This window comes from Apostichopus japonicus, chromosome 8, assembly GCF_037975245.1.
Source record: "Apostichopus japonicus isolate 1M-3 chromosome 8, ASM3797524v1, whole genome shotgun sequence".
NCBI classification, from domain to species: domain Eukaryota; kingdom Metazoa; phylum Echinodermata; class Holothuroidea; order Aspidochirotida; family Stichopodidae; genus Apostichopus; species Apostichopus japonicus.
In genome coordinates, this window is record NC_092568.1 from 23,167,946 (window position 1) to 23,181,075 (window position 13,130).

Below are 13,130 nucleotides of genomic sequence, written 5' to 3' on the forward strand. Positions count from 1 at the left end.
ATTTCAGAAATGGGATGCAACCTGTCTCAGCACCTAGCCATCATTGCCTAACACACTGTAATGTATCCATCCAAAGTCATTTCATGTGAAGTACCTGCATGGGTAACCAAAGTGTCGTGCTAAATTGGATACACAATTCTGGAATTTGTTGCCAGAGTACTATATCAGAGTACTACATTTGAGCATATTGCTGGTGGGGAGTTTACAAGGAATGTACAATTATTTCAGAAATGGGATGCAACCTGTCTCAGTCCCTAGTCATCATTGCCTAACACACTGTTATGCATCCATCCAAAGTCGTTTCATGCCAGGTACCTGGGTAACCAAAGTGTCGTGCTAAATGGATACACAATTCTGGATTTTGTTGCCAGAGTACACCATCCGAGTACTACATCTGAGCATATCTGTGGTGTACTTCGTAGATGTGCCCTAACTCTCACAGTTTCCTGCCCAACAACATTTTAACGTTGGTGATCAGTATCATTCTGTCTGCTTGATCAAAATCATCAAGGTTTTTGCAATGCCATACTCCAAATATAACATACAAGCAGTCTGTCTCGATGGTTACACAAGAAGCAAACGGCAAATTGTGTCAACAAACTGTTTGTGTGACATATCATTTTGTTTTTGTCTGTGCAGAACATGACCAGCCTTATGTTATTGCTGTGATGCCAAAGTACATTGAGATCAGGACTGTGGACCCGAGACTGCTCGTCCAGAATATAGAAATCAAAGATCCAAAGTACATCACAAGTGGAAGGTCAGAATGTTACCTCGGCTGCATTTCATCGATGAGCTGTGTAATTTCAAGAAATGCTCAGAATCATTTGAAGTTTTTGTTTCATAATGTGTATATACTGTATGTGTGTTGGTATTTTTGTTTGACTTTATGTCTGAATATATTTATCTGTGTATATATGTATTTATGAATGTATGTATCAATGTATGTGACACTCCAGATCAAAACCTCAGCAAATCTTCTTCTTGACATGTGGCCTCCATAGAGCAAGTGCAAACCCCTTGTCGACTTTGCTGGAGGTCAAAACACACCTCAGTTCAACATGTGGTATGGATATCTCAAACCCTGCATATATGAAGGGTAGAATCTTTTTATGATGTCTAAGAACTCTGTAGCTTGTGTCTGAGGTCAGTTGAGGTCAACATTGGTAAACCCTTGTATATTGACAGGTTGGTTGCCCATGGTTAGTCAAAGTATCTGTTTCTAATAACAACCATATACATTGATTCCTTTGATATTTAAATATAAAGTTTTATCCAAGCCTGATATGTTAGTGCTGGTGTTCCATTCTCTTTGCAAGCAAACGTTTTGAAGGTTGTTACTACAGCATTTATATATCTTCTCTTTTCAGTGGACAAGTCTATGTGGCATCTCAAGAGTGTATATGGAAACTAGAACCTGTCCCAATCCACAATCAGATCAAGGAACTGCTTAAAGATAAACAGTTTGAATTGGCCCTGCACCTTGCAGTAAGTAGTAATCAATCAACTAGCAACAACACTGAGTGTGTACATTTCCCCCCTTAATATCAGAAAGTACAAACAACATGATGAAATAATTGATAAAAAAAATTAGATTCAAAAGCTTAATAGGACTTGAAAATCTCAAAAAGATAGGAAAGCAATGATACCTTTCATTTTGTTGAATAACGTCAGCATTTTTTTTTGGCGGGGGGGGGGGGGGGAGGAAATGTTCCTTACAAGGCAGAAGAAAAAGGAGAATATAACAAGACCGGCTGTAACATTGTCTGTATAAACCCTGTAAATTTTTTCAATCATTTGTAAAGCTCAGAAGTAAAAATTACAATCAAATATGAAGCACAGCTTTCCTTGCCTAAACTATATCTGACAAGCCCTCTTGAACTTCTGTTCCTTAATGTAAAACTTGATCTTCATCACACTCTGTGTTTGATTTTGTTGTCCATCCGATTACATTTTGCTTTTGCGTATTTCCCAATCGATTCCAAGTCAGTAGGAGATCAACCCGTCGCTATCAGCTTGGATAAATGTAGCATTTTTAGCAAGTACTTTGAGCTAATTGTGAATTCTGAAACTTTCAAAATCATGATTTTTAAAATTATCTTTATATTTAAACAGAATATGACAGAGGAAGTAGAGGCCGACAAACAGATGAGGATACAAAACATACAGAATCTTTATGCATTTGAATTATTCCAACAAGAGAGGTTTGAAGAGTCAATGAAACTGTTTGCAAAGCTCAGCACAGGTTGGTTGATAATTAATAATTAATATTGATAAGTGATATTGATAATTGATATTGATATTAATATTGATAATTAATATTGGGCTATGGGAAATGCTGGTGTGTGGTCTGGCATAGAAAAAGATTGCGCAGTGAAACCACTTTTGATACAATATTAACCAGGAAGTTTGGGTTATTTTACAACAACGCTAAACATCCACATATGCATGTGTGAGAGAGGTTGAATGGCTTATATCTTACAATTCACTTTGGGGTGGCTATTCAGTTTACCAGTTTGTGTCATTGTGCTTTTTTTTATTTTTATTACCATTTGGAAAAAGATTTCCAATAGAGTACCATGGATTTCTCCTAGATGAAAAACCTACCTTACTCTCACTGGCCTGGGCTCGAACCAGGAACCTCTCAGATGCTACGTTTTATTGCTCCTAAAGCGACCGCCTTTTATCGACTCGGCCAGAGGACTGGGTTTTATGACTGTATATTATCCAGAAAGATGAAATATCTTGAAATGTTATGTGAAAGTCTCAGTAATACAGATCTTGTACTATCATGTAGCTATTAACTTAAAAATTAATAAAGGAGGATGAATGTACTATTCCCTTCATCTTCTCCTGGTGGTCTGTATAGTTATCTCCATCATCTGGTTATCTCTTGTGTAAAAGTAAGTTGGCCTGACGTTTCGATCCTAGCAGGATCTTCTTCAAAGGCTAAATGACAAGTTACAGTGAACAGAAGGGACAAAAACACGCACAGAATACAGACAGGTTAATGAGCACGGTGAACACAAAGAGATAGATGTAAGGGGATTAGTACCCTACCCCGTTCCCCTAATCCTCTCTTTGTCCCTCCACTGTTTATTTCCTACCTCTCCTCTTCCCTTGTTGCTTTCTTCTCTCCATCCCTTGTCTACTCATACTGTTACTTGTCATTTAGCCTCTGAAGAAGATCCTGCTAGGATCGAAACGTCAGGCCAACTAACTTTTACACATTCTATTACACAGGCTCTCTACTGGATAAGCAGTTTGCTAACAGTTTTATTTTATTTTGGTTATCTCTTATAAGAACAGGGTTCTGCTGCTGCCGGTCGGCGCCGGTCGGGCCCGACCAGCATGCTGAATTACCGACCGCCACAATCTGCCTGAGTGACTTTTCCGACCGGCACTTATTTTCGATAGGAACTCCAAAAAACAGCTCCATAGCCGGAGGGTCGAACGTACAGAAACAATCTGTTTGAGACTAGGGGACATCCAGTTCATAACTGTTCAAAATATCCAACACATCACAGTGTCATACTTAGAGTTCCGCATTCCAGACCATGACTGTTTTCCGTTTCCAACTCCCGATCGTACTTTTGATAGTTTCATTTATATCTATTTTTATCGCGCGAGACACAGGCACTATCCAGCTAGCTAGTACACATACGGCCGTTAACCTTCGTAGCGGGTAAATTTACTTCATATTGCATTAGGCACGAGTGACAAGGGCTGGAAAACCTTGCGAATAGTCCGAACCAGGTTCGCGGGAAATCCGCGATGCTCGCGGGAAATCCAGCCCGGCTGGCGAAAAAAAAAAATCGGACAAAAAAAAAAAAATCGAAAAAAAAACGGGACGAAAAACTAAAAAAAAAACACAAAGGACAAATAAGTACATCTATAAAAAAAAGTAAAATTTCATAAGAAAAGTTTCAGAAACAAAAGGAAAATGTTCAGAGAGCGTGCTCGCAATTTTAGTCACAATACCAACGAGTAATGATGTGTCCCCAACCCACTTACAATGGCTATTTCGCAAGCTTCAGGGTATACGTGTCACACGGACACCCACGGCCCAGCGCGGGAAGATTGCTGTAATAAATCAGCCTCGCGGGAAATGTTTTGAACAATATTGCCATTCCACGTTCTTATATATTTGTATTGTATGTTGGTTAGTAAACGTTTTCTTTCGTATGAATTTGACTTCAGTTCAGTGCTCCCACTAAGGTGCGGGGGTCCCTTCAACTGACTCAGTAATCCCGCAACGAAAACATTTGTCTGCTGGAAATCCCCGCATCGTTTTTTGCATTCGCGATGAGTTTATACTCAATGTACAACTTATTCACTTGACCGTATAGAGAAAAAAAAACAACTGAAAATCAATTGTGTACCAATTGTGTACGGAAAGGTGGTAGGCTACACCTTTCAAATTTTGCGAAAGATCGAGCAAACCACTTTCGAAAAATTCACGCCAAACTTGCATATCGTACTAAATGCAACTAATGTCATGTAAACAAGGCTCTAGTGCATCCATTTATGAATACACCGTAAGACCACATCTGGTGTTACGCGGGGGGAAAAGAAAGTATTTTCTAGCATTTCCAAAAATACCGAAAAAATAATATCCTACCATAGTTAAGTGTATAGCAAATAGCCTAAACCACCTCGGCGGTTATAACGGATCTCACGTAACTACAAAATCACAATTAATTGTATTTTGCGGAGTTGACGTTTTCTACAAGAACATGGAAACAATATCATTGGGAGTGGACTCTCACTCACTGTCCATCTAAAATTATCATCTCAGCCTGAATTATTTATTTCATAGGCACCACCGGCTGGTCTGTACTCTGGTGCTCCAGATATTTGTCCTAACTTTTTTCATAAATTATGAAAAATTCCAGACTTGAGACCTCATTTCAAAGCTGTCTACATGTGGCTCAGAATACTCGGGAAGGGCCGTTTCCGGCCATCTGGGGGGTTTCCAAAATCCAAAATTTTCTTGTACGCTCCACGCCAACCGATGGTGGCGCTCCGCTTAGATAGTCCTGCCGGCACTCAATCCACCCTGGGCAGAACCCTGTAAGAATCTTTGTAGACCAGGTTTGTAGTGTAACTTATAATCGAGGCTGGGGAGTGAGTGATATGTGTGTAAATTGAAGTAAAGTAGAAACGTTACAACCATCATTCAATCGTTTTCATTGTCATAATGTATTTGTGAAAGATTGTAGAATGCATGTGGTGTTCTTAAATTGAAAATGCATATGAGCATGGAATATTTGCTGGTATGAAGAAATATTTAGTTTTTTGTTTCTATAAAGCAATTAAAGCAACGACATTTATATATATATATATATATATATATATATATATGTGCAGTTTAAACGCTATCAGAATAAACATCTGTTGGAATAAAAGTGGCAAATGCTACTTTTTTGAAGATACCGACAGTCCAAGGAATGACAGCATGTAAACAAATTTGCATAAAGGAAGTTATATACTTGAGAATTACTTTACTTATTTCACCTTTCAGATCCTGCCCAAGTTATTGGCCTGTTCCCTGATTTACTACCGGGAGACTATCGAAATAAGATAGAATACCCTAGCACACCCACAGAGTTAATGGGAGCCAAGTTAGAGAAGGGCTTAACCGCTCTGATTGAGTACCTGACTCAGAAGAGACAGGACCTGTTGTCCAAAGACCCGACTGCAGACATGTCTCAGCTCTCTAGCATCGTGGAGGGATCCACCACCACATCATCATCAAAGCAAAGAGCACAAATAATAGACACCACACTGCTTAAGTGTTACCTTCAGGTAGGTAGTAATGAAGCTCATTGTAATAGACACCACACTGCTGAAGTGTTACCTTCAGGTAAGTAGTAACCAAGCATTGTAATAGACACCACACTGCTGAAGTGTTACCTTCAGGTAAGTAGTAACCAAGCATTGTAATAGACACCACACTGCTTAAGTGTTACCTACAGGTAAGTAGAAATAAAGCATTGTAATAGACACCACACTGCTGAAGTGTTACCTTCAGGTAAGTAGTAACCAAGCATTGTAATAGACACCACACTGCTTAAGTGTTACCTCCAGGTAACTAGTAATGAAACTCATTGTAATAGACACCACACTGCTTAAGTGTAACCTTCAGGTAAGTAGTAACCAAGCATTGTCATAGACACCACATTGCTTAAGTGTTACCTTCAGGTAAGTAGTAACCAAGCATTGTAATAGACACCACACTGCTTAAGTGTTACCTACAGGTAAGTAGTAATGAAACTCATTGTAATAGACACCACACTGCTTAAGTGTTACCTTCAGGAAAGTAGTAATGAAGCATTGTCATAGACACCACACTGCTTAAGTGTTACCTCCAGGTAACTAGTAATGAAACTCATTGTAATAGACACCACACTGCTTAAGTGTAACCTTCAGGTAAGTAGTAACCAAGCATTGTAATAGACACCACACTGCTTAAGTGTTACCTTTAGCTGCTTGTTGGAGGGGGGTGGGGTGGGGGGGTGCTTGTGTTTTATGATGTCATGCCTTATGCTGACGGATCGCCTTTGTCAAAGCAGCAAGTACCAATTATTGATACCACTCTGTTACCTTCCGTAAGAAGCTATTGAAAGATTTAGTAATTGTAATACTGCGTTGAAAAATAAATGTGGTTAGTTTTGTGTCTTGTTCATACATATTTATCATTGCTTGCATAAACAGGGTAGAATAGCATATAGGTTTTGCAAGGCAATTTGAGATTTGTCGATAATCTTTTTGTAACACATGCAAAATTAATAATTATTTTTTAGAAGAAAAAAAATGCGACACTTCTTTCTACTTGTACAGTCATTTTGCTGTGCAATGCCAGATAAATCAGTTCTAGCTGTGGTTATTTTTGTTTTGATTTTTTTTACTATTTATTAGAGGTACCTCAAGTCTGTCAAACTTTACTATTTTTTCTTTGTTTAGACCAACGATGCTTTAGTTGCCTCCCTGCTGAGACTAAAGGACAATAAATGTCACTTTGAAGAGAGCGAGAGGGTCCTAAAGAAACATCAGAAATATAGCGAGCTAATCATTTTATACAACAAGAAGGAAAAACACAAAGAAGGTAATGAGTTTTTTAGAAAAGTAAGTCAAGGGAGAAGCAAACCCAAAACCATCATCCTCCATCGATATGATGGAAACGCTATAGTAAGGAACAACTTCCCCAAAGAGATAAGCAAAATATTATGCCATGTGAAAGATGTCGTAGTTTGAATGACAAACTCTATACTTGATCAAGTCTAAACATGGCATCATTGAGCCTCTAGTGTTTTTGTTGTGTTTCTTTCATTTTACCCTTTTTTACAGTTTTAATTTCCTTGTTTGGGTAATGGGTTTTTTAATTGCTAAATGCTCATTCTGAAAGCCATGCCTAAAGCATTTAATGCAACCTAAGATTTGTCAGGTCTTGTTTGTCGTATCGATACTGGTTAAATTCACCTTGAAAATATGACAAAAGAGAGACAAAAGAAAAGTGAAATATGTTTTACCTTATAGTGTCGCTATGACATCACATGAATTGCATAAAGGCAGCACAGTGACACAGCTGCTGTTAAACCAGCGCATTGACCCAAACAGAGCAAGACAATCATCTTCATGAAGGAGTTGTTCATCATCAGCAGTTCTATCATATTATCTAACAACGTACTGAACCATACAGAGCAAGACACTTTCTTATCTTCGTCGAGGAGTTCGTTAGCATTAAATTATTATATTAACATTTATCATTTAATCTATAGAAGATGGTTGAGTTTGCTTCTACTTCAAAACAAGGGTTAATAAATACTCTTTAAATATTCATTGATTCATTGCAGCAAATATTTCCACTTGTAGACCCCTTCCCCCCTTTTTTTAAAATTATGTTTCTATCACGGGAGACCAGAGAGTGGTCGGGAGTGTCTATTTCTGATTCCTAATTTTCGGCTCACCAGTCTCTGTTTCTTACGACATTTTGAACTTTGAGTATATTGTTTAACCTCGAGAGACAAACAGTTAATGCCTTAACTTTTTCTATCTGTCAGTTGGGAAGTTTTGAAATTCCCTTATCTGTTTCTTGTGATAAGTTTAAAAGTACTTCTCTATTAGTATGAGAAGAAGCAGAGATGCCTTTCATGTTGAATAATGGTCATATGTCTTGTGATTCAGGTCTGTATTGCCACCTTGGGCTGTTTAACAAATGCGACAAATATTTATAATAATTTAAAAGGTAAATGAAGTGTATTGATTTTTAAAAAAATTGAAATAAGCAGCCAGACACAGAGAATATATTACCAGAACATTCAGGATCTTGTTTACATTCACAAACATGAAGAACACACAGAGGCTTGAATTATCACTTGAAGCGATCGATGTGAAAGAATGTCTCCCTCTTTCCTGTCCGTGGCAGCACTTGACTTATTATTACGACAGTCTCAGAAGGTATCGAGTCCGCTGAGGGGTCATGAAAGAACGGTACAGTACCTACAGAAGCTAGGAGCTAATCAAGCTGACCTCATATTTGAATATGCAACGTGGGTGCTATCTGCTCATCCAGAGGATGGGCTTAAGGTGGGTACAATGTTTTCTATATTATGTACTTAAAGTACCAACTAATAATAATTTTAAAACAACTTGATGGTTGCTCATGTTCTTTTGATTCGTGAAAGCACTTAATAAGAGATTGACAGATCGGGTTGATGAACTGTGAATAATTATGAATATGAATAAGTCATAAACAAATATTTCACAAATTAAAACGTCTGCATATTTGATAGGCGAGATTCCAAGGGAAAATATGCTCCAGATATATCAGTGTAGTGTAACTTTAGTAAGTTAATGAAAGTTATGAGATTTCTTTCTTCCAGTACACTTATGTATAAATATTGCAAATCTTTGCTGTGTCACAGATATTTACTGAAGATAACTTAGAAGTACTTCAATTAGACAGAAGGAAAGTCTTGGACTACCTGAGTCGAGCCGCCCCAAAGCTGGTCATCCCATATCTGGAACACATCATCCTAAACTGTGGCGACGAGACGGAGGCCTTTCACAATCAGCTAATCCAAATGTATCGAGAAGAGATTGAGAAGCTGATGCCGGAATTTGAAAAAACCCTCCCGGAAGGTAGTCGTCTCATTTCTCAACAGTTTGCTGGAGATATACAGTGCTCGTTTCTTTTTTTTTTCTTTTCTTATATATCGTTAATAATGATGAGATATTATTTCGTAGGATATAGTCACAACAGATCTTTGAACTGATTAGAGAAACGCTATTACCGACTTGTTTGTAGTATACGACAGTTAATTCATTAATCTTGCTTTAAGAAAAGGTCTGCAATGTTTTTGGAAAGCAGAATGGTATCACTTGAAGAATTTTGAGTTTTTACTTTTTTTCTTGTGCTTTTTGACAGGGCAAAGTTTCACAAGAGCTGGCTCAGAACCTGGAGAGTTAGGTGCCTTAAGAAAAAAGCTGCTGGGCTTCTTGGAAACATCTGTGAATTATGCACCTAAAAAGCTGTTAGCATTTTTCCCTAAAAATGGTAAGATGGGTGATTAGTTTGGTAAAATATGTAATGACATTGGAGAATTTGTTATCAATTTCAGATATTGCAAAGTTATCAAATTGAAAACACATTGAATCGCCACTTTAGACTTTGTAAAACATTTGAAAGTTGTAAGTTGGTTGTTTACCTGATAAACTGAGACTAAACTGTATTGAAATAATAATGGTAGTATCGTTACATTGTAGAATTTCACACCCGAAAGGTGCCAACTGATGGCATAGGAACTATACAAAGTGTAATTACTTTATCAATATCCCAGGCTGTTTCCCAACTTCCCTTTTTTTAATGCTTACCTACAAAGTATTCTTGAAGGGAAAGCTCGTTCAGATTTGAGTAAAACGTGACAAGATGTTGTGTAATATGCTCTAAAATACCTCTACAGCATTCTTTGAAGAAAGAGCTCTATTGTCTGGGCGAGCTGGGAGGCACGAGCAGGCATTGGCGATCTATGCACACCTCCTTAAAAGTGCCAGTCTAGCAGAGGCCTACTGTGAACGACATTACAACCCTAAATGTGAAGACAGTAAAGAGGTCAGAAACAATAGAATATTTATCTTCCTGTCCTTTTTTTTTTTAACCCTTCTTGTTTAATAGTTAAGTACATTTTTAATCCTTAATCATCTAATAGAAAGTGGATTTCCATTTTAAAGAAAAGATCACACTTCCTAAACATACCTCCTTCACAAACAAGCACATTTCCTAGCGAGGGTGTGGATAATTGGGTGTTGGGTGGCACTAGTAGCTACTTCGAATATTCACAATGTTGAGACAGTGTGGAGAGATATGCAAAACTGAAAACTCATTTTTCTTACTTGCCACTTTCAGTTGGGACAAGTTTTTTTTATGTTTTAGATATATTTGGTCCTTTTATCTGACACTTATATCACTTGTAGGGTTAGTATGGGCAGTATGAATATCCTCTTTCTAGTAGATAAATGTTCATTACGGTGCATTTTGCCACTACAAGTCCTTTAAAGTGTAACAGATAAGTTTTTTTTTTGTTTTAGATATATTTGGTCCTTTTATCTGACACTTATATCACTTGTAGGGTTAGTATGGGCAGTATGAATATCCTCTTTCTAGTAGATAAATGTTCATAACGGTGCATTTTGCCACTACAAGTCCTTTAAAGTGTAACATATAAGTATTTTACATTGCATGGTACTAGCATAGCAAAATTTGTCCCGATTGGCTGTTTCCATACTTCCTTACATTTACATATCCACTCTACCTACTTTTAAAGTCTTAAAAATATTTGCGAAACTATTTACAAAACTAGGAACTCTGTCTGTTTTCCATTTGTGTCAAGAAAATATTGATAATACCTTTAAAACCTAAATATTGACAATACCCTTTAAAACCTAAATATTGATAATACCTTTAAAACCTAAATATTGACAATACCCTTTAAACCTAAATATTGACATTACCCTTAAAAACCTATATGTCACATCCGTCGGAAAATCTGGGATAATTCATACAGAACATTTTCTTATCATTTCTTACCTCTTGCTGGGGATTATTATTAATTTTCCAAATACTTTCTACTTCGAACAGGTTTATTTTAAGCTGTTTCAAACCTACTTGGACCCACCAGATTCACAGTCTTTCCGATCTCAAACAAGCGTAGCAGAGCCAGAGAAAAATGTTGGAGAGGCCTTGAAAATCCTTGAAAAACACTTTGACAAAATTGACACTGCTAAGGTAAAAGCTTGAACAACCTATGCTTATGTTTAGGTTTGCCTTGGCGGTATCACACTGTAGATCAAGTTTACACCCTGGAGGATAGTTTATTAAAGATGTAAAATAGGATTGTCAGGCAGGTGGCTTGTTTGAAGTATGCAGGAAACTACTTGGAGCTGAGAAGGATTTAGAGTATCATATCACAAAGATTTGATATTTCTACAATTTTTTTATAACCTGAGAAAGACAGGATGTTTCATCTGAAAGATATTCTTTCAAAATACTTAACAATGTTTTGGTTTCACTCAGATTAATGGTTGATGAGGCAAGGAGAAAATTGATGAACTTTACAGGGTTTTTTTTTTTTTTTAAGACAATACAACAGCTGCATGGGTGATTGATGCCTAAACTTTCAAGAATAGTTGTCTCATTTCGAAATTATGCTATACCAAAGAAGGTTCCATATTAAATTAAAGGATAACATTCATTGGTTTTTCGTCATTGGCTGGATTACATGAAATTAATCCAGTCATATATCTGTTAATTTGTTGCAAATTTAGGCCTTTGAGTGTCTTCCAGGAGACATAAAAGTTGACCACGTCCATAAATTCCTGGGAAAAGTTCTTGAAATCAAGGCAAAGCAGAGGAGAGCAGCTCAAGTGTCTAAGAGTTTATTCTACGCAGAGAATCTTCAGGTAAGAATTAAAGATCACAGTGCATGTAATCGCTCAGGGGCGTCATTCTTCCCAAATGCTTCTTTCTTGCAGTTTCGAATTACGTTCCCAAGTTTATGTTTATTAACTTAAAAAGCTCACGATATCTACAAAGAAAAAGTGCATTCAGTGGCGCTGTACAAAAAAATAATAATAATATTTAGTACAAACGGTACCAAAATTTCATACAGTCAAGACATGTCTAAATAAAATGCTTTCGTAAAAGAGGTGAGTTTTTAATTCACGCTTGAAATGTTCAATTGTTTAATCATAAGCGTCTCTTATAATTAAATTTCAACTTTTTTTTAAGTTCTAGCTTCATCCAAAATCCTCCCAGGAAAACTAAACCCTGTGAGATAACTTGTAAGATCAATATTCCCAAAACAATTCTGATTGTATACTGCATGGTGACTTTGAAGAGTCATTTTGACAACAGAGCATGTCTTTACTTCCATTGTTTCAGTCATCCTGCACTATTGTAAAACTTGCGGAGGGAATCCAGTGGGAAATGAAATTCAAGTTGCATAAACCATGAATGCTTTTGCAAAGATTTTCATTAAAATAAAATTGTTTTGTCATACGGTATATAAGCGTCCCCCATAAAATTTCAACTTTTGTAAGTCCTTCATTTCGTGAAGTTGACGCCGGCCGTTTTCGTCTAGCTAACCTTCACCTTCATCCTGTAATCCGCTAAGTGTCCTGTGAAATTTTGGCTGAATCTTCCTTTCATCACGTCCAGCTCGCCAGTATCTTTTATCTGCTGTGTCCTCCGAAGTCTGTTTGGTTCCTGGGTAATAATTTAATTAGTATTGATGTTTTCATTACCTAAGTGGAAAACTAAAAAAATGTTTGGTATGAAAATATTACATGTGTTTTCATGACATTTCATAATATCAGCTGGAACCTCATGGCCAGACAGTAAACAAATGTCAAACAATGCCCTTGGAAAGCCGGATTTTTATCAGATTGTTAAATATGCAACAGTTTTAAGAGTTTGGTTGTTGGTTTGAATCATGACTGTAAATTTTTTAAATGGCACCTTAAACCGTGTTTTACCGGCCATTTTGAACCAGCCGGGCTTGATAAAACCCCACTCCTCTAACCAGTCACTTTTATCAAGTAAAATCCTACTCGTGGCACAGCTTCACGAA

General features: G+C 37.1%; 1 protein-coding gene across 2 annotated transcripts in view; it reads left to right on the top strand.

Annotated features, from left to right (window-relative positions):
- Positions 1–13,130, top strand: part of LOC139971133 (vam6/Vps39-like protein) — a 52,100-nt gene that overhangs the window by 9,769 nt on the left and 29,201 nt on the right. The window contains exons 8-18 of one of the 2 annotated variants that reach the window (XM_071977349.1): positions 640–760; positions 1,371–1,488; positions 2,116–2,245; positions 5,525–5,808; positions 6,967–7,108; positions 8,429–8,589; positions 8,928–9,147; positions 9,431–9,559; positions 9,966–10,114; positions 11,141–11,287; positions 11,827–11,961. In XM_071977349.1, the coding sequence (XP_071833450.1) occupies positions 640–760; positions 1,371–1,488; positions 2,116–2,245; positions 5,525–5,808; positions 6,967–7,108; positions 8,429–8,589; positions 8,928–9,147; positions 9,431–9,559; positions 9,966–10,114; positions 11,141–11,287; positions 11,827–11,961 (1,736 nt within the window). The remainder of the gene's footprint in view (positions 1–639; positions 761–1,370; positions 1,489–2,115; positions 2,246–5,524; positions 5,809–6,966; positions 7,109–8,428; positions 8,590–8,927; positions 9,148–9,430; positions 9,560–9,965; positions 10,115–11,140; positions 11,288–11,826; positions 11,962–13,130) is intronic. The other variant, XM_071977350.1, reaches the window with a different exon arrangement.